Below are 22,693 nucleotides of genomic sequence, written 5' to 3' on the forward strand. Positions count from 1 at the left end.
TTTGTATCCATATATTTTGATTCCTTCATACACTTTTTTGGCAAAATGTATATATATATATATATATATATATATATATATATATATATATATATATATATATATATATATATATATATATATATATTGTTGTCTTATTCATATTCTTGCATGTAGTCAATGTCTGCTTGTCATTGATCAACCATGTAACTAACACACGTTTGCATGGAAGCGTTTAATCGCTTTCTTGCTGAATGTGTAGGATTTATTTTTTTGGACTGTTTTCGATGAAAACCGTTTTATTTTTTTGGACTGTTTTCGATGAAAACCGTTTTATTTTTTGGACTGTTTTCGATGAAAATCGTTCTCTTTTTTTGGATTGTTTTCGATGGTACACTCATTTATCTCTAAAGCTTCTACAGCCATTTTTAGAAGCTTGCACCTGCGAATACTTCATATTCAAGCTTCGATTACTTGCAGTTTGGCAGGACAATGGTGTACAGTTTGTATAGAATACGCAAAATCTCGTGTACAAAGATACTAGAGTGTCATTTTATTGTCATTCACGAAAGAGGAAAGCTCAAAAGAAAATAAAGAAGAGATTTAAATAAAAGTTTATTTTAAGATATATGTAGAGGTGGAGGCATTTTTAAATCGAGTATCAAGGTGCCTTCGTGGTGGTCACTGTGTGACATTTGCATATCGGACATCTGTCTGCTCCGATGGTTACACCGGCATCACATGGATACACACATCGGAGCGGTGGGCAGGTAGCTGATGGTACACTGGTCGTTGTGGGATTCGTTATGGGCAGGATTTCCTTTGAGGACACTGACTGTGACGAGGTAGCTGAAGTTAATCAATATATCAGTTATTAAGCAAACAGTAAAATAAAAAAAAGAACAAGTGAAGAAATAGAAAGAAGCAAAACTAAAGATTAAATAGCAATAACATTAGCAAGGACGATATATCCCAATCTTACATGATCGGAGTAGTTTCGACTGGCTTGAAGACGCGAGCTTTTGTGACGTTAGATATTTACTCATATATCTGTTTCGCCCGGTCCTTGATTACAAAGTTTTAGTCTATAATTTTTTTAGGTGTTTCGTGTAACGGTGGCCATAACACGCTGCTTCCAGCAAGCATTTGGCGGCGCATCAGAACAGAACAAAATATAAGTAATGGGTGAAATATGAACTGCAATGGAAGTGGTAAAAGCACGTCGGGATTGAGATAAGTGGTGCTGAAATAATATGGATGAATAATAATACATGTTTAGGTTGATGAAAAAATATGAAAGTGAATGGTGACTTGGACAAATGAATAGTGGGATGATTATAGACTGAATAATTGCAGACCAGTCTAGAATGGCACAAGGTGTTGTCCATTTTGGAACCAAGAAGAGATAAGTTGTTCCAGGCGTGAAATGTTCTTGCGAAGAAAGAGTGTTTGTGAATGTCTGCTTTAGTGACAACATACTATATCTATAACCAGTGGTGATATAATGCAGGAAGGGAAATCTATTTTAGCCAGTTTGTTTCTAATTTTTGTAGAACATATTATTTGTTTAACATACATCTGTTTTCAATCAAATATCTGTCTTAAATCAATTATTCCCTTTGTAACAGCATATAATAATATTAATAATAATAATAATAATAATAATAAACATCTTATACATCATGTAAATAAATTATTTCACGAACATCCTTAAAATTGTTGTTATAAATCCTATCACACCAGACTAAATAAAAGCAGGCAAAGGAGAGAGAGAGAGAGAGAGAGAGAGAGAGAGAGAGAGAGAGAGAGAGAGAGAGTAGTAAAGAGAGGGATGAAGTTTCAAACAACCGTACACGCTACTATTTTTTTAATAGGTTACTTTCTTTTAAATTTATGTGATTCTTTTCAGATTCACGAGTTCGATGTTAGTGCTGATCGAGAGAGAAATTATCAAAAGTATAAAAACTCTTTGGAAATTCACAATCACAAAACGATTCTTAAGTACAACTGCACAGTAAAACACGTTCTCTCTCTCCCTCTCTCTCTCTCTCTCTCTCTCTCACACACACACACACACACACATACACACACACGCACACGTATGTGTATATACATGTGAGAACGTGTGTAGTTTACACATTTGTTTCAATAATCAATATCTGTTTCAACAAAGGTGTATGAAATGGATCACTGTCACATAGAAAATATCACCCGTATCAGACCATTGCAACTTAAACAAAATATATACATGTAATAGATCATTGTAACTTATACAAAATATTACCTGCACAGGTGCACGTCATACATCCTTGAGCGTTGACTGCAGCACACCCAGGGGCACAGTTGGCATCAAAAGGCGGACAAGCGTTGCCGAGACCAAACTGACTTAAAGGCTGAAATTTATAAAGACAATTTTAGTTGTCTTTGAATTTTATATTATGGACAGCTTACATTTACCAAAATTTTAAAAGGTTCTCAACATTTTGTTTTGTCGAATGTATCTTGTTATATACTCATTTTGTTTTCTCCGTTAACGTTACATTGTCAGAATGGTGCAGTATTTTTCCATATTCCACATATTATTACTGCACGAGACGTGTATATAAAAATAGTATCATGTATTAGGAAGTACTTTGATTGTAAACAATGTACGCTCATGTGGCACATGATTTAGTAGCTTTTGGTTTACTGTACTTGTTTGTGGCTGAACTAAGAAGCTGTTTCGTCCTTTTGAAAGTAGAGATGATAGAATCAACGATGTGGACGAATTCACTGAATCATAAATGAAACGTTAAATCAAGACCACGACTAGGAAGAACATTTAAACAGTTATGTAGGAGAAATGTTCGTAACTTTTCGCAAATAGAATGCTTCGAACTATGACCAGTGGTGTCTTGAGTCTATCAAAATAGCATAGGAAATCATGCTGAGGCCAAGAGCTATCACATACCTATCAAAGACCTAAATTTTACAACTCAAAGTACTAAATTTGAGAAAAAATGCAACTGAAGGTTTTGGTAGAAAAGTAAGAGTCGCAGAGTATCACGACTAGGAAGAATTCTTATTTCCTCTGGTAAATGGACTGTCACACAGCAACTGTATTGCATTTTTCCAATTAGCTCTTTTGATAAAGCCATACAGATCATGTATATAGCTGGGGTCAAAAAATAGAGCATGCTAGTGACTAGGCACAAACATGTCCTTTTGAGTTGATAATATGAACGGCAATATATATATATATATATATATATATATATATATATATATATATATATATATATATATACGTCTTTAATGTCCTTAAAATGTACTTTCTTATTTCTGCAAGACCGAATTACATGACCTATTAGATGAATTCCAAAATTTGATATACACCATGAAATTTCAACTACATTTATAAATGTAATCACATTCAATTTCTGCACTCAAAATGAAATGAACGCGCTATTTCATAGCGTCTGTTTGATAATTTAATTTATAGAATTCATATTTATCCCACATTAAGATTCCAAATAATCAATAACAAAACCGAAGCACACAGGCAGCTGATTCATGGCGACTCCAATGTTCATTTCATATGTACATCGTACGGAATTGACATAGCTATTAAATCCAGTCCCTCACAAGCAAACAAGGAGACCTGTGTGGAATCGACAGAAAAACAAACTCCATGCATTAAAGACCAACTGGAAAAATTGATTCAGTGCGCATTCATTCACAATATGACTCTCAATTTCAATTTTAAGTGGAGCAAACTTAAAACTAGTTTTGAAATAAATGATCGCGCTATCAAGTTTAAATGTGGTTGAGCGGTGCTCTGTGCGCATTAATACTGTTAGTCTCTATAGCAGCAGGGAAGTTCTACAGACCAGGTGGCACAGACGAAATTAACCCTTCTAGACAAATAATTTCCGTAGAAGCCTCAGAATTCAAAAATAAAGCCTCCTACGCGAAATAATCTGAAAAATTCCCCCCAAATTTGCATTTTTGGACACAAAAAAAATGGCATCTTTTTTGGGGGGGTATTGTAAAATTTATTTGTGATTGCAAGATTGGGTTGCGGATGTTAATTTTATTTCACATTAAAACAATATAGTTGAAAATAAGATGAGTCGAAAAGTTAGCACAGTTGGAGAACCTCATTCTGCCAGATTAGCGCGAGAGCAATTAGCGGCATTAAAGAAGTTCATTCCGACAAAACGATTATTTAAGAGAAATGTTCGTGGTTACGAAGATATGCAACATGGAATTTCAGAAACTTCGGCAAAATGGTTGAAGCCAGTGACCGGAACAATTGAACAGGTTGTATATGGCGACGAAAAAGATCCAGATGCTAGAAAACGTGGAATCTTTCCTATGTTGAAAGGTATTGAGGATCAATCACGAACATTACCCGAGCGATTAGCAATAGCAGCAGCGGCGCAACAACTTGCAATTGCTGATGGAGGACAACCTGGAGGTGGAAAACCGGGAGGAAGAAAAATCTCAATGATAAAAGGGAAGTTTAATATCGATAATTTAAGAGAAAATTTCACCGATGAGGGATGGGAAATAATATCGCAGCCCCTCTCTACATTGTATAATATAGATGAGATTGGCCAATTTGCGGAGGAATATTTTAGTAGTCGAACTGAATATTTGACTGCAGTGGGGAAAAAAAGATATGCAACTCGCGATAGTTGGTATGATATGGTATATAAAATTTACACACAAACAACATCAATAAGTAAGACAGCAGATCCGCGTTACAGAAGGTTTTTAGAAATGGCAAGAGATACACAAAGATATAATAAGCAAATGGCGGAAGAAAGAAAACAACTAGAGAAAGAAAGAAAACAACAGGAAAAAGAAGAAAGAAAACAACTGGAAAAAGAAAGAAAACAACAGGAGAAGAAGGAAAAAACTAAAACACGAGGAAGAAAAGCAGCACCACAGGAAGATATTCAACTACAGGAGCCAATATTTCAACCAGAGGAATTAGGAGCTAGACCAAAGGAAGATATTCCACCACAGAAAAAAGAAAGAAAATCAAGAAAGAAAAAAGATCAGAGTGATAAACCAATAATTGTTCCCGAATATGTACCATCACCGGCTAGTAGTTCGTTTGTTCTTAGTCCTAGAATATCTGCTGAAAATTATTTGGATAAAAACATGTTGCATTTAACTCGCAACTATGATTCAACAGTTCAAATGGCTGCGGATAATTCTCCGGAAAATAAAAGATTACTTTTGCGAAAAGATATTGATGTTGATAAAATTGAGGAAATTGATTGGCTAGCAATGATGTATTTTGGTAGTATAGAAAAACCAGTAAAATATGGTGATGAAAATTTTAGAAAATTTTCATCAGATGTTATTCAATATAGACTTGAGGGTGCAAAAAAGACAATTTCGCCACCTAGAAGTAAAAGTTCATCACCTAAAGATAAAGGTTCACCGCCTAAAAGTGATAGTCCTGAATCATTTTCTTTTGATCCTCACCACTCTCCTCTTTTATCTCCTACATTATATCCAAGGGAGCCTTCTGCATTCCCCTCTTGGAGACCCCCACCTGTGGAACCAACAGCGTCAAACTACAGGGGTCCCACTGAAAAACCATTAAGATGGGGAATTCACCCCGGGGAGGGTGCAACACTTAGGGGCGGTACCCCTTCACCTCCACTAGAACAATATTCACCAGGGACGTCGTCAGGGACATCGCCGGGATCACCATCAGAGGAGAAGAAATCTTCATCGCCGTCAGACGATTTATTCTACGTAACGCCATTGGAATCTCCAGAAACAAAAAAAACAGGAAGCGGATATTCAGTTTGTCCCGATAGTGTTGTCAACGATGTATCTCGCCTTGAAGTATTAATCGGAGGAAAGCGAGCAGGAAATAATTCTCGTGAGATAGTCAACGAAGCATCAGATATTTGTCAGCGATTATTCCGTGGTGGTATCATCGATTCTCACATTTACAAGGAGTTTGTCGATGAACTCATCGATTAAATCAACACAATTGAAATAATATGATTATTCACAAACATCAACGCAGACCTAATCAGGTCCGCATAGTAAACTCTCGATTGCCAGTATACAAATATATTCACGGTAATGGATTCGGCGATATCGTTGGAAGTCTTGTCACGCGAGTAATACCTAAAATTGGACCCGTGATTAAGCAATTTGGGTTGAAAGCGATAGGAAAGATCGGCGAGACTGCCATTTCTGGTATCGGTAATTTGGCCAGTAAAGGCTTCAACGCTATCAAAAATAAAATATTAAGTTTAGTACGTAAAAAGCAACCTGTTAAATTACCTAGCACCAGAGAAATGCCACCCGAAGTTAGTAAGGTCATAAATGATGCGGCAAATAAAAAAATAAATGATCTAGCACAGGAAGCTGCTATAACAAATCTAGCGCAGGAAGTTGCTAATACAAATCTAGCGCAGAATGTTGCTAGGACAAATCTAGCAAATACAAGTTTTGTTTCAGGTGATGGTCTTCGTTTTAGACGATATTATTAATAATAAATGTTCGCACAAGTGTCAAATGAAGTATTTGATATGGACGAGCCAGTAGGTAGGGACACATCAGTGCGAGATTTCCAGTATTTCTCGTACGATGTAGTTGAGCCAGATTCAAGAAATCGGAAGGAAATTCAAGTCCACGATACAACAAGATATTTTCTTCCATCTGAGGCTTATATCGAATTTGTTGGTAAAATTGTAAAGGCAGCTGATGGTACCAACTACGATGCGGATTTTGGTGTTGGGTTTGTCAATAATGGTATCATGGCATTATTCAAGAATGCCACTTACATGATTGATGGAAGAGAGATTGAATCAATTACGAACAACGTTGATATAGCAACGACTATCATAGGTCTAGCAAGATACTCGGATGATTTTACCAGATCAGCCGGTCCTAGTATGATGTTTGCCAAGGATAATTCCAACTACCCTGAACATTTACCATTTGATATTGGTAGACCGGTAGACCCCGCTGGCCAACCCGCTGATGTTCATTCAGTGATGATTGCCCCCAATGGCAATTACAATCTTGGATTTGCCATAAGAAAAAATATGTTGAAGGGAGATGAACGAAAATTCTCCTGTGCAATTCCATTATCTCATATTTTTGGATTTTGCAGACATTTCAGAAAAGTTATTTACGGAGCGAAGCATACGATATCTTTCGTTCGAGATGCCAATGATGACAGAGCCATTTGGAGAGATCCTGGTGATCCTGGTAAAGTTGTCCTTGAAAAAATTACCTTGTGGATGCCAGCAATAGTTCCATCGATGATCATAGAAGAAAAATTATTATCATTTATGAATCAAGGAGGAAAATCCATCATGTCTTGGTTGACAACAATGACTGACTCCAACGAAAATGTTAATTTGGACGGAATATTTACTTGGCGAATTGCGTCACAGCAAGGCTCTTCCGCACCTAGACATATCTTTGTTGCTCTGCAAAGCATGATCAGAGACGATCAATTACATAGTAACATGATATTCGATAAATTAGAGGCAACAAACGTATCGTTGAGAATAAATGGCCAACAGGAGCCATCTGAGGAAATAGCCATCGATTTTGAAAATTATTCGACGGCACGTGCATATCATCGCTTGCTAAGTTTTATGGGTCGTGATCAAAATATTGATACCGGATTGCAAATATCACAGTTAGATTTTAATACTCTCTATCCCATCTATTACTTTTCCCTGGAACATCTCGATTTGGTAAAGCAGTCTGTCGTTGATATTCATTTCAAAGCCAGAATTAACACGGGAGGACCAGCAAGAGCAATCGCGGTTATTCTTAGTGATAGAACAATGATCCTAGAAGGTATTAGTGGTAGAATGAGAGTCATCGATGCACCCGTAGAGAACATGTAACAAAATTCTAAATTTAGATTAAGTGATTATTAATATGCCATACGATCACGTCAGTGTAACTCTGACCCCCGGTCAGGTGAAAAAACTTCATGCAGCAACAACAGCACGACGAGGTTTAAGTTTAACCTTAAAAAGTAACCAACTTCACGGTGGACCTAACAAACTATCGTTAACTAAAAATCAACACGGACATTTCACCAGAGCCAGATCAGCAAATACTGGTATTCGCTTGAATCTCTCGATAGGTGCAATCAGAGATATGATCAAAGTAGGTGGTATTTTTCCTTTATTCGCTGCTATTCCAGGATTAATAGCTGCAGCGGCTCCCATGATTGCAAAGGCAGTAGGATTAGGTGCACTTGGAGGGATAGGTTCCGCATTAGGAAGAAAGGTCGTCGGAGGAAGATATCGCAAAAAAAAGGGAGGGATATTCCCTCTTCTCCCTCTTCTCGCAAAATTGATGCAGCCGCAACAAGGATCAGGCCTTTACCTAAGACGACCCCCGTACGGATCCGGTCTAAGTCGATCCTACCAGCCTCAAATTTAGATTTAATAAGTGAAGCAAAAAAAAAGAAAATAAAATTTTTCAGAGGCGTATTTATGCGAGATCAACTACCAGATAAACCAAATCCCACCGAGACAGGAATAATAAATCTTGATAAAAATTCCGGCCCTGGCACTCACTGGGTTGCGTATGCGATTAATCCTCGCGAAGTTATTTACTTCGACTCATATGGATTAGCACCGCCAAATGAATTTATCAAATATGTGTCAAAACTAAAACTTCCGGTTTGGTATTCAACACTTCCAACACAAACATTAGCAGATCCACCAATATGCGGTCCGGAGTCAATTAACGTCCTTGATGCAATTTCAAAATCATCCAATCCTTATCGCAAAATTTTATTTGAATATACCGTAGATAAATATCATGGTTGACATTTACGGTAGATCTCTCTTCAGAAAAGAAAAAAGAGAAGTAGTAGGCGACATCGATACATCAAAGTTTGCAACCAAGAGCGATATTAACAATCTTTTATCACTGTCAGAGGTGGATCCTGGTGAAGTTGCTGTTTTTCAAAATACCGAAGGGCGATTACAAACTAGCAACGTCAAAATAACTGATATAATTAAGCGAGACGAATACCGCGATCATATTAGTCAATTTACTCGCCAATCGGAGATGGTATTAAAATCTGTTGCTGATATCGCCGATATTATAGCAAAGTTACCCCTGAAGGCCGATAAAGCATTACACGACGATCTTCAGGATAGAATGACAAAAAGACTTAATAGGCTAAATAACGACCTTAAAAAACTTGACGATGCTTTAGATAAATTTAGCAAAAAATTTGACGAGGATATAAAAACATCCAGCGATTCTTCCTCCGCATCAAATAAGAAAGCCGATCAAGTATCACATGACGATCTTAGCGAGAAAATAAAAAAAATCAACGAGGAAATTACTAATATTCTTGCTAAAATTAACGAAGTAAATATCTCGATGAGTCAGAAAATCGATAAAACATCAATCGACGATCTCAACAAAAAAATAAAAAAAATCAACGAGGAAATTACTAATATTCTTGCCGAAATTAACGAAGTAAATATCTCGATGGGTCAGAAACCATCGATCGACGATCTCAACAAAAAAATCAACGAGGAAATTATTAAACTCGGTAATGTTGTTGTTCCTGAATTTACCAAGGGGATTAACGTGATGCAAGGACAAATAAAATCCATCAACGATGAAATTAACGTGGTACGTGAATTAGCGCGTCAAAAAGTCGATACATCAACGTACGACGAAAAAATTCAAGATTTAAACACGAAACTTCTTGCTGCAACAGCAAAGATTGACCAATCCGTCGATAAAACTGGTCACGCCACTGACGTAAAGCAATTAGGTAAGGAAATTATCGAAATAACCACAAAAATTAACAATATCAACACAAAAATATCGTCATTGAATATCCCAAGATTGGCGAAACTTTATGTGCCAGATCATTTGATAGACAGAATTATACGATGCAATCTAACATTTGTGTTAACCATAAATAATCTTACCTGGACACCCCAGAATAACACATTTAGCTTTACCGCGCCAATTGCTGGCGTATATCGAGCACATATTATCTCCGATATAAAATTTGAGGTACAACCGGATCAGAATAATAAAATTTATGAATTCTGCCCTGGATTTTTTATTATTTCGTTAAGTGAATATGACAATCCAACATTCACGCTAGAACCGCCAGATAGAACCACCATGGGACCGGTGAAGTATTTTGCAATTTTCGAATTTTTATCCGAATATAGGCAGTAATTCCGCAATTGTTATCGTAGATTAATAAATGACAGCATCTGATTACCGCTACAATCAGGCGCGATCATGGCAGGATTCGTTGCGAAAACAACTTGACGATTATCAGATAAAAATAAATAAATACCAGCGCAAATTAGTTATCATTGACGTTGCAGTGTACACGGTATCAGCTGTGGTCGCTGGTGCAGGAATAATTTTATCCGCGGTAACAATGATAGCGCCAATCGTAGCAACAATAATAATCTCGTCAACAACAGCAATCGCGGGTGTTCTTAATATCATCGCGAAAAAGATATCCTCGTGCACAAGTGAAAAGTTATCTTCGTACAAAAGTAAACTAACTAAAGTTAGTGACGCGTACTCGAAGTTATCACTGTTACTTTCGGAGAGTCTCAACGATGGTATTATATCCGATCTAGAATTTTCTTCAATGATTAGTATTTACTCGGAGATTGAACAAATGAATATTAATAATGTCCGAGTTAGCCCAGATCGTGACAAACACGACGCCGCCGACAACAACGTTAATATCGCTAAGTTCAACGAAACCCGAGTTTAGTATTAATTTCTCAACACCAATTAGCGTTAATGAAATTGCGTTAACACAATTGCGCGTCTACAATAGCTGGCCAAATGTTAGATCGAAATCATTCGGTAATTTGATGCCAAATAATTCACTTGTTTTTGCAAATAAAAATAAACCCGATGGAACACCTGATTGGATCGTCGTTGGTATACCAACCGGTAGTTACGAAATTGATCAGCTGAATAATGAGTTTACCACTAGAATATCAAATTTAACCGGCGATGCTACTCCGGGAATAAAGATATCTTCACATGATCCAACACTATCGTCAATGATAGAAGTGAAATCACCGTACGTGGTAGATATTTACCAATCATCGATTAGAAATATATTAGGTTGGCCCGAGGTCGCACCTCTGATGAAACCAAAGAAATCGGATGTTATTATTCCAGGTTGGTATGATGAAACCCTTCCAGAACTACCGGAACCAAAAAAGGAAGATTTTACAACCGACGAAGGATGGTATGGAGATATCAAACACAAGCCTCTGATCCACAGCGCCATCAATCTCATGAATAACCACAAAATTAACCTAGTAATATTCGCTTTCACTTTTATTAACGAAAGAATTCTCTCATGGCTGCCTCTTCCTAAAATCCCCCCAGATGTGAAAATCTTCGACGCTACCCACATTAACAGGATAATAGCCCCCATAGACGGTATCTTGGTAAGAAGAACACTAGACGAGTTTATTCAAGAACACGAATTACAATTAAATTTATTGCGAGGATCATTTCATGAATGCATCCTAAATAAATCTGGTTCATGCAGCGAAATTATAAAGCACGTGAAAATTTTAAATCAACTTGCGAATGATATTGAATATTATCATGATATGTTTATTCGGGCGATAGTCGACGATATATCAATTGCCGACTATGTTCTTCCTATTAGCAAATTCGAGTTGATCAAGAACTCGGGTGAGAAACAAAAATTCATGAGAGTATTTGAATTAACCGAGGAAACACTGCCAAATTTCAAATTTCCCAATTCTGATTTTGATGCGATGAGAAAATCCGTCACTGATACCATTGATGATTTATTTCCGAAATTACATGCCGCATGGACCAAAAAAATACATTCAGAATTGATTCTTAAACACAATAACGATCCTGACAAAGGTGGACGACATATATCGCCGGGTATCGTTAATATAACGGAAGTTATCGCGATTTATCTTCACGCGGATGTTGTCGAGGGTAGTTACAATGTTGATGCGTCAGAGTCAAATCAAGCTCATCAGGGTTTTATTTTATATTCATTTTCACCTAGCGCATCTCCTGGTTATTTGATAATAAAAGAACCAATGAATCCGTTTTACCTGCGATGTCATAATCGATTATTGACAAGAATAAATTTCAAACTAACGGATCAGAAAGGAAATTTACTTGATATACGAGGAGAAACTGTAAGTATCAATCTTTTGGTGAAATCGTGAGAATCTCTGATTTTTAAATCGCAAGTGAGATTTTCCAAATCTGTATCCCAGAAATATTTCTGGGGGAAAAATGGGCGAAAAAAATAAATAAAACCCAGGAGAATTTTCAAAATTAATCTTTTTTTTTGTTTTGCAGAAATTATTCAGGATATAGATGATTCCCTAATTTTACTTTCATCGACAAGTTTTTTCAGTTGCCTGACACGCGAACTTGTAATTTTTCGTGATTCATAAGCGTCTGATAAAATCAATCTAGCATTTTCTACTAGCATCGATAATTTAACAAAATCCTCGATGCGATCATCGCTGACTGTCGCAAGTGATTGATATATCGCGATTTGGATTTTCTTTATTAATTTATATTCCGACGGCAGCGTATATTTATATTCAAGTTTTCCTTGAACAATCATTTCAAATTCAGATCGAATTTTATTTGTGTCTAACTCCGATGGAAGATTTATCTTTTTCTTCAGATCATCAATCGCTGCAATGATGTCGTTTATTATTTCTTCGTCCATTATATTAATTTTGTAGTATTTAATTATTCTTCGTCGTCATCATCATGATCTTCGTCATCATTGAATATTATTGGTACATAAGAGAATCTGATCCACTCGCCGAGATTGTAGGAAAATGTTCTGTGAATTATTCCCTCCGCTGCTCGCCACACCGATATTACATTAATTTCATAATACTTTGCAGCAGCATTTATCGACTCAAATATAATTTTTTCATTTGTTTCTAGATTTATCGACTCAACTGATTTGGCATATTTCGGATGCCTTCCAGAATTACCTGAGGAACAATTTTCACTTTGAGTCACAACTCGAAGATTGGAAAGTTTGTTGTTGAGTTTATTTCCATCGATATGATCTATAACCAAATTATCATTGATGAGTCCATGAAAACATTCGAATGTAAATCGATGAACGAAGTAATGTGTGCTTCTTCGTATATTATTTTTATTGATTGTAAATCTGAGATATCCATTCATATCAACAAAACCAACAAAATTCTTTGTTCTGATGTGTCTGACATTTCCATCCTTGGATGCTTCGTAACCATCAATGATGGGATGTGATTTATATTCACTCATGGGAATCGTTGATTTCATTTCCATATATAATATTTTATAAGTCTAAATCATAATTTGCTTTGAAACGATTAATATAATCTTCTTCACAAGAAATTACTGATAAAGATTTCTTTTCATAATATCTTCGTAACTCACGATATTTCTTTCCACCACAAGAAAAACACAATCGAGTCTTTCCTCGAATGCCAACTTGGCAAACTAAGCATCGTTGTGGTCCTTTGTTACCTCGTCGAACTTCGTATATATGAGCGCCGCAATATTCACCTCTGCAGGATTTGTCACATGAATTTGTTGATCCGACTATTATCCATTTGCATTGCATATTATAATTTAAACATTTGTCTAAAATATAATAATGGATTTATTTGATCTTGATGAGGCAGAATATATCATTCCTGAAGTAGATCGTGCAAAGAAAGAATTTTTCGATGATGGAGCGATTCATACCTGGTCGACATGGAAAACTAATTTTGTTGATGCTACGATGAATCTGGAGCGAGCAAAGAAGATAATCGAACATATAAAATCTGAACACAAAGAGGAGCGATTTATCTTTGGAATAAAATTTATCGCACAAATGCCCGATGACATTTGGATTATTCGTGATAAACGAGATCCGGTACGCGGCGGTAAGAAAAATGTTGTTCTTGATAAAAATTCGAAACCAGGATTGCTGCTGGGGATTGATGGTCCTTATTACGTTAGAGCTTATCCTTCTAGTGCTGTAGTGTATGGAATTTATCGGCTGAATAATAATCCTGATGCGAAAAATTTACCTGCGATGAAAGAATCTCCGATGATAAATTGCGTGGCTGAACGCGTTATCGAGCACATGAAAAACGCTCGTCGTGGATCTGGTCTGACTCAATTAAGACTGGATAAAATTAATTTATGGGCAAGGACGGTTACTGATGGCGCATCAATTGACGATGTTGCTGCGCTGAGCAAGAAACTTAAATTTCCTATCACAGTAAAAACGTTATCGGGTGAAATATTATATTCGTCGCCGTATAATTCTCGAGGAACACCAATCGAAATTGTTGATCATAATTCACATGCGTGGAGTCAGTCGGTAATGATATTTCCACGAGATCGTGTTGTTAAATTTTATCCCGTGGAAGAATCCAAAGACAATTCTGATGCAATGTTTAGATATATCAAACTATTAGCCAAGTCCGATCCAATATCGATTTGGTTATTTTCTAGCGAAGAAAGATACGATCAATTTATCTTACCACGCGGAGATATTTACCGAGATGAAATATTACACGAAGCGATGAAAAATATCGCGGAGAAGTATTCGTCAGATCCAGATCGATTATTAACAAACTGCTTTACCATTTCGTCTGTTGCTGCTCATGCTGCTAGAGAAAGAAATTCGTGGAAACCTACGAGGAATGAGTTTCTTAATGATATTCAACTTAGTTGTATCGAATATGGCCATGGAGGATTGTGGAATACCAAATATTATTTCGAAGATATGATTTCTGTTGATATGAGCGCATGCTATCCTGGAAGTTTCCTTGGGTATGGCGATTGTGCAAATTACTTTGCTAAATTCGGTCATCCTACTAACGAGATGACGAGAGTGGCAATTAACGGACCGTTACCTGATTTTGTTATGACCGGATTCGCTCATGTTACTTCATTCGAACTTGCTGAGAATTTACATAAGATTTGCTATATTTGGTTTGGTCGGCATTTATCTCAGCGAAGATGGGTCCCTACGGTATTGTTGAGATATATGTTGGATTCGTCGATGTTGATATCATTGACGGTAAGTGAAGCAATTATATCGTATAGAAAGCAGACCGAGGTGTGGTTACCCACGGATTGTGAGAACGCGAAAGATATTGGAAGAAAAATAATTGGTAAATTTACTCAAGGAGGATCAGTTGATCATAAACATCGCCACGCTAGGTTATTTATCAATGATGCTGAGATGGATTTTATTATTGCCGATACAGTGTCTCGTGGAATATTTTGCAACAGAGAAAATATTATTATTGATGGAACGAAGTTAGGTACAGTGATCACTTATCTCGATGGAGAATCCGCGCAGTATACTCATTTAAGATCATCAATGCTCGCTTATGTGAGTATCAATTTGCTGTCAATGATAAATAAATTTTCTGATATCGCGGTAAGGGTTGCAACGGATTCATTTTATATCGATAAGAAATTCCAGTGTAGGTTGGAGAATTTAATTACCGATGGTTCTTGGGGAACTTGGAGAATAAAAAACGAGGATATTCTAGATTATTGTGAGGACGCGGATGTAGAAGATTGCGATAAATTTCATAAAGATAAATGCGATGAAGTATCAACAGCAGTATCTGCGTTTGATCCAATTTCACGAAACAAATTCGTTTACCTAAATGGTCCTGGTGGTAGTGGTAAAACAACACGAGCGATAAATTTATTTTCAAAATCTGATATGATCGTGTTGACTCCAACTCATAGATTAGCGAGAGAAATAAAACAACGTGGCGTTAATTCTTGTACGTATCATAGTTATTTCAAGTATAGCGGTGGATTGTGGGATTCAACTCGAATGGGAAATAAATATATCAACAAGATTATAATATTTGATGAAATTTGCACAGTAAATTTAGTTATACTAAAATCATTCCTAAGTTGGTTGGAAGAGAAAAACACCGCAGTAATAATGTGCGGCGATCATGGGCAACCTGATCCTATTGATGGTGAATCTCCTCACAGGTGGCTTAGAAACTTTGTAGATTATTATGAAGAGATTGATGCTGATTATAGATCTAATGATAATTTATTGACTGAGTTTAAAAAAATGATTCGGTTGCAACCTAATAAATTTCAATGTGATGTGATGAGAAAAATAATAGATGAAACTTCGATGGATAATTTTCTAATTTTGTGGCGTCCGGATCATTTGATCGTTGCTAGTAGGAAAATTATTCGCGATGCTATTCAGAAAATATTATTTAAACTTCACTGTGAGAAATTTCCAACATTGCAGGTTCCGTTGTGCTATAGGCCAGCTGATACTAGAAAACAAAATATTAATGTTACTTTGCCATGCGGAGAAGAAAAAATAATGGTTTTAAACGATATTATTTTCGTTGATATTAATCTTGTCAATGATGCGATAAACGCAGAAAGATCGCCGTGGAAACTCGGATACGCAGCAACAATTCACTCGTCACAGGGATTAACAGTAGATGGTCAAATTTGGATTGTCGATGATAGAATTTCCTGGTCGAATTTAGTTTATCTGGCAGTTTCTCGAGTAAGAAAATTATCTCAGTTGGGTAGGATTAGATTTCACATTAACGAAGATGGTGGTAATTGAGTATCATTTGGAATTACTTGTAGTTCTTCTTTGGTAAATCCTCGTTGCGGTGCTAATGAATCTAGAAAATAAATTGCTGGTCTTCCTGATGATCTTGTTACTGCCGATATTTTATGCGTTGTAACACTCCAATTTGGATCGGTTGCTCTTTTTCTGCCACCTTCAGCTTCTCCCTCCCTATATAAATATCTAACCGTAACGCTACCCAACACAGGTGAAATAGTAGAATCTCGCTTTAGTGGTATTTTTGTTTTTGTAATTGCAATTGCGGGTTTCATTGATATTGTTCGTGTTACTTCGTTATTTAGCGCATTAATCACGTGAGGTAATCTTGTTACCCAATCGTGAGATCGTTTATCTTGAATAAATTCTCTCGCGTACTGATATCCGAATAATCGTTCTGCAAGAGTTTTATTGAATCTCTCAACGATAGCTTGATTGTGATGAACACCTACAATACCGCGACGGATTTTAACATTATTCTTTTTCATCAGTGAAGTAACCGCGCCAAGAAATTCTCGACCTGGATCAACCTGGAGAAGCTTCGGCCATGTTAATGGAGATCGTGAATAAATTTCGCTAAACGCCTTAGCAATATCTGTTGCTGTTTTATTCGATAACGGTTCCGCTTCCTTGTATCTGCTAGCAATATCAACAACCGTCAGAACATATTTGTATGTAACTCCGTCAACGGTATCGTAAGGAAGAAACATAAGATCAGCCTGATGGACTTCATTAGGGACACTGACAGAGAAACTCGCATATGATATTTTCTTAGGCGGAGGAAGATAAATTTGCCAGACTGCTTGCCTCGATAGCCACGATTCAGCGATAGATTGCTTTACTTTTGCTGCCTTAGCAAGTTTGGCTATTGCTGATTTTCCTCGCCAAAATCCTCGCGGAGAATAATATATTTGCTCCATTATAAATTACCAGCACCTAGTACTAATTTACCTTTCATTGCTCCTTTTATCAACCAAGTTGCCAATTTCTCTTTGAAATTTTTATCAGGAATAGCATCTATTGCGTGAATTAATTTAATATCAGCGAGATGTCTTTGTTGTAAATCTCCGCTGCGATATGCAAGATCGTGATAGTAGCATGCGTTATCGATAGCGTTTACTGGATCCTCGCCAGGATTTGGTTGATTATTATCGTTAAGTCTTATATCTAGCCTTGTGCCAGGTCCGCAGTAATTATATCCTGGTAAATGTTTCTCTCCGGGATATTTCGCCCAGGGAGTTCCAGGCAGATTTGTTAAGGAGGTTGCGATGTCTCCTCCGGTTCTACTTTTTTTTTTACAAATCTAAACTTGATTGTCTTGCAAACTTCACATTCACCTTTGATTGCATTCCTGTTGTTGCGTGTAACGACTTCGATTGGATTTATCGTAACAGTTCGAGTGCGACACTTAACACAATATGAATCCATAATATTCTAATAACATGAATGTAATTGATTTTTCAGCCACGAAAAAACGCGAGCAAGTAAAGCACACCGAGGCATTACCAAATTCGATAAGAATGATAATTATTGGACCATCCGGTTCTGGAAAAACTCAGTTATTGCTAAATTTGATAATGAGATGGTTGAAATGGGACAAATTATATTTAGTTGCGCCGTCCGTAGATGATCAGCGATGTTATAAGGTACTAAAGGAATTTAGCGATAATACTGAAGATGGCACAATAGAATTTATAACGGATATCAATGAAACTCCATCAGTAGAAAGTTTAGATGGCGATACTAATAATCTTGTTGTTTTCGACGATGTGATGTTGGATAAGCAAACTAATCCGGCCAGGATATTCTCGCGTGGCCGACACAAGAACACCGATGTGATTTACGTGACGCAGCGATATACGCAAATTCCAAAGGTGATTAGAGATAATTGTAATATTTTATCGGTATTTAATGGCGTTGATACTCACACGCTAAGGAATATTCATCAAACTTGGTGCAATGGCGATATGGACATAAATAAGTTTAAAAATTTCTTTAGTCACGCTCAGGCGACACCGCACGGATTTGTCACGATTAATCTTCACGATCCGCGTAGTAGATATCGAATCGGTCTTGATCAAATTTACTCATAAAATTGCAACCCCCATAATGAAATTACAGCAAATAAATTTTACAATACCCCCCCAAAAAAGCCGCCATTTTTTTTGTGTCCAAAAATGCAAATTTGGGGGGAATTTTTCGGATTATTTCGCGTAGGAGGCTTTATTTTTGAATTCTGAGGCTTCTACGGAAATTATTTGTCTAGAAGGGTTAATTTCGTCTGTGCCACCTGGTCTGTAGAACTTCCCTGCTGCTTCTCTATTGATGAATGTACGGTTGTGTATTGGTTTTGGAATACCGCATACATTAGGTTACATTATTTTTGTGTGTGCATTTGATTGTTAAGCCTTAAGTAGAAAAACAAAATGATTATATAACAAGAGGGCTACTGCATTTGCATGACAAAATATGAACTCGTTTTTTCAGAGTAATACTGCGCTCCTAACGTCGTGCAGCTTTAGTCAGATAAAACCTCGTTCATACTTTACCATACAAATGCAGTCATCAATAATTTCCTCTGATAGATGCTACTAAACAATCGTGCATTTTAAAACTAGAGACAGGTGAATACCATTATGCGTACGGTTAGCTCTGCATGTTAATGTTACAGTAATTTTTGTTTAGCTGTTTTTCATTTTCTTAATAAAAATTCTTTAGAGATAACAAGTTCTACAGCATTTAACTTTAAATTTCAGAAATTACGCCCTGAGAAAGTAACTATTTTAACTAGTTCCATTCCATATATTTTCATTCAATTCAAACTCAAATAAGATATGGATTTTGTTCCATAAAGTGAAACCTGAAAGTGATATATTTTGTTGCTAAAAAAACACAGAAAGACAAATCGATGATAATGATGTCAGTAAATCAACAGAGATTAAATCAAAGTTATAGCCGCCAAGATAAAAATTAACATTTATTTATGACCTTACAGGCCACTCCCATCAACTAAAAAATGAGAAGAAAAAATCCAAGAAGGTCACATGGGGAATGGTATAATTTTCTTTGAAGAATTTTGACTGACTTTAATACTTTAATCTGAAATTAATTTCATCACGTGATCGTCTTAACTGACGCTAGATGCTTGAAATGTTTATGTACGTTATGGATGTATCCGCCAATGCGATGCAATTTAAAGACGATGGTTTAAGTTAAACAGGGGCCATAACTCTGACTTAGCAACAAACAAACTTGAGTAAGGTTGTTCCTAATGTAAATCTCATACCAAATTTTATGTCATTCATTACCTCTTTCAAACACCTCTGTCTGCGTAGGTTCGAGTCTCGGATTCAATGTGGGTATGTGAGAAAGCTTGCCAGTAGCTTCTCGTGGGTCGGTGGTTCTTTCTGGGGTTTTCCCCGGGTTCTTTCTCCACTATTAATACTGGCCGCCATGTATATCCTATCGTGTGCTGAAAAATGGCGTTAAACCCCACAACAACAACAACAACAACAACTTCTTTCAAACATTACCGAGGAGCAGAAAATAAATTGGCTACGGGTGTAACGTGACGTGACGGGGCGTGACGTGACAGGACGGGTCAGAGGCACAGTGGTGACGGTGTATGTCTCGTTTATGGTTACGACAAGGGCATAAAACGAATGTCTTCCTGTGCTTTCGATTATTTTCAGTTATAGTCCGATTCTGTGTAGATTCTGATTTCTTTCACTTGAGAGCCAATTTAATTTTTAAGGGCTATTGGTAATACAAATTGGTTTAACGGGTGGGTGGGTGTGGTATAGTCAAATATCACGAATGGTACGTAATGAGTTTAAAGTTATATATTATTGACTTTAAAAAACTGTTATCTAAATGTTTTGCGGAAGATGTATTTATTGGAGCTAATATAAGCAATACGATATTGTATTTTACACGCAATATATAAAGACATTAAGATTATATTTAGCTATTGCATTGTAATTATTTTTGCATGAGAACCAATGAAGATGCAAAGGACGTTATATTTTTTCGTATACATTGGGCCTTGCGTACAAGGCACGTAGCAAACAGTACGATGCCATGCAATGATGGCTGTCATACTGGCCTTTTTCCAGTCAGCGTTGTCCTTTAATTGACAGTCAGAAGTGCACTCATACCTGTAACCCTATGGCTATCAAACTTTCCATATTGAAAGTACATTTATGATCAGTATAGATAATAAAAAGAGAATTGCAAAACATTGCTGAAATACATAATGTACAATTACTTATTTGCGTGTTGACATTTTACTTTTGTTCATCACATCTTTTACGGCACGTACTTTTTCAAGTATTAATCCGCCAAAGTTTATATCATCGGGTATCACCAGTCTTTCGTTCATAATACCCATCTAAATATAATGAAAAATATTTGCCATTAGCTACTTGTCCTACATAAACCTGATATGTATGCATATATGGGATATATATTGAATTTAATTACATGTATAAGAGCTATTCTAGTTGTGGTATGAGTTTCCCCTAGTGTGTGAGTAGTCGCTTCTGGCAAAACAAGGGCGTGTATCACATGAAGAAAAAGACAAATTTCAAGAAAGTTACAAACTGCTCAGGTAATATATATCACCAGTTGCATACTTTACAAAATAGTACTTCGTTCCGTTTTGGTGGCTCATACGATTGTCGCTAACCGTGATGGTTAAAAGAAGTTTAGCGTGACGTAGTGACGTTGAATATCATATGTATTCATGTATATATCTTTGTGCTTTTCTGCATTGGACTGTACGGGCTGTCGAATGGGTCACCTACAGGAAAGCAGTTTACACTGATATATACAATTAGTCATGCACATATAAGTGGTGATTTATTCACATTTTTATGTATTTGTGACAACTAGTTATTTGTTATTTTTGGTATGACATTTCAAGACTAGACTAGATAAATTAATCTATATCGTTGTAAAGTGTAGTCATTTGTAAAGACACGGGTGATTTAGAAACCAGGATACAATGAGGCAGTTGAATGTGGCTAGTGGTCTACATAGAGGCAAACTATTAGAACAAGGTCTTAAATATCGTACATTATGCATTGAACCCTTTATTTGGATACCAAGAAAGTGGTTAGAGATTTAAACTCTAAATTCATTAATTAATTAATAAGTTTAGATAATTGAATTACCAATTGTGGTACAATGGAGATTGTTCAGAATGTACAGAAAGACATTTGAGCAGAGAATATGAATATTCCAGACTCTTGATTGTGGGGAACATCATAATTGTTGGGACAAAAATTATGTCATTATTATTATTCCCAAAATACATGGAGAATTGTTGCTGTCTTCATCATTAAATGACGCTTATGCCCAATACAGGCCTTTATACCCATTTTTAGGATTTACTGTCAAGGTTGCTCAGGACTGACTAGAACCCATTTTATTTGCAAACAGCTTGTGCAAAAAAAAGAATTCATGTTCAATTTCTCCAAGTTTTATTCAAAATCCACGTCTCCTTGCCACTAAGTGTCAGTGGCATTTCATTCTCACTACATACAGACTCTATATTCCTGCATACTGCCTCAAAAATTGTGGAGAAAAAGGTATTGCTATTAAAAATTATTCTTTCACACGCTTAATGTCAAAAGGTGGAAGATACTTAACTAAAGGAAATAAGACACTTCTTCACAGAGTACTATCCCCCACCAACCTGTACTGAATCTGCATTTCCAATAGCCCTTAAGGATCTACTTGCTGAAAAGGTGCTTATCGTATATAGTTCTGCTCGATGAAGTTGTTTGAAAAAACAGATCTACAAACCTTTGAAGTCGTAGGATGCAAGGCTGTTGGCTGTTGAGCTGTTGTTGTTCCTCCTGCAAGACAGCACATTATTATTATTATTATTATTACAGACTTGTCGCATCTTAATGTTCTCCAGTTCAATTTTTCCGATTATTTCCATTCCACTACACTTGACATTTCTCTAAAGAATCACTAACTTATTTACCCTTATCTGATAAATATCATTTAAAGCAGTCTAAGGGCGATAACACGCAGACCCCT

At 36.4% G+C, this 22,693-nt stretch overlaps 1 protein-coding gene across 1 annotated transcript in view; it reads right to left on the bottom strand.

Moving 5' to 3' along the window:
- Positions 1–640: 640 nt before the first annotated feature.
- Positions 641–22,693, bottom strand: part of LOC149793292 (uncharacterized) — a 47,861-nt gene continuing 25,808 nt past the window's right edge. Inside the window, exons 16-18 of the mRNA XM_089966346.1 lie at positions 22,451–22,503; positions 2,264–2,372; positions 641–828 (exon numbers count right to left, since the gene is read on the bottom strand). Of these exons, the coding sequence (XP_089822472.1) occupies positions 641–828; positions 2,264–2,372; positions 22,451–22,503 (350 nt within the window). The remainder of the gene's footprint in view (positions 829–2,263; positions 2,373–22,450; positions 22,504–22,693) is intronic.

This window comes from Sinohyriopsis cumingii, chromosome 8 (assembly GCF_028554795.1).
Source record: "Sinohyriopsis cumingii isolate HCF-2022 chromosome 8, ASM2855479v2, whole genome shotgun sequence".
Classification (NCBI taxonomy): Eukaryota; Metazoa; Mollusca; class Bivalvia; order Unionida; family Unionidae; genus Sinohyriopsis; species Sinohyriopsis cumingii.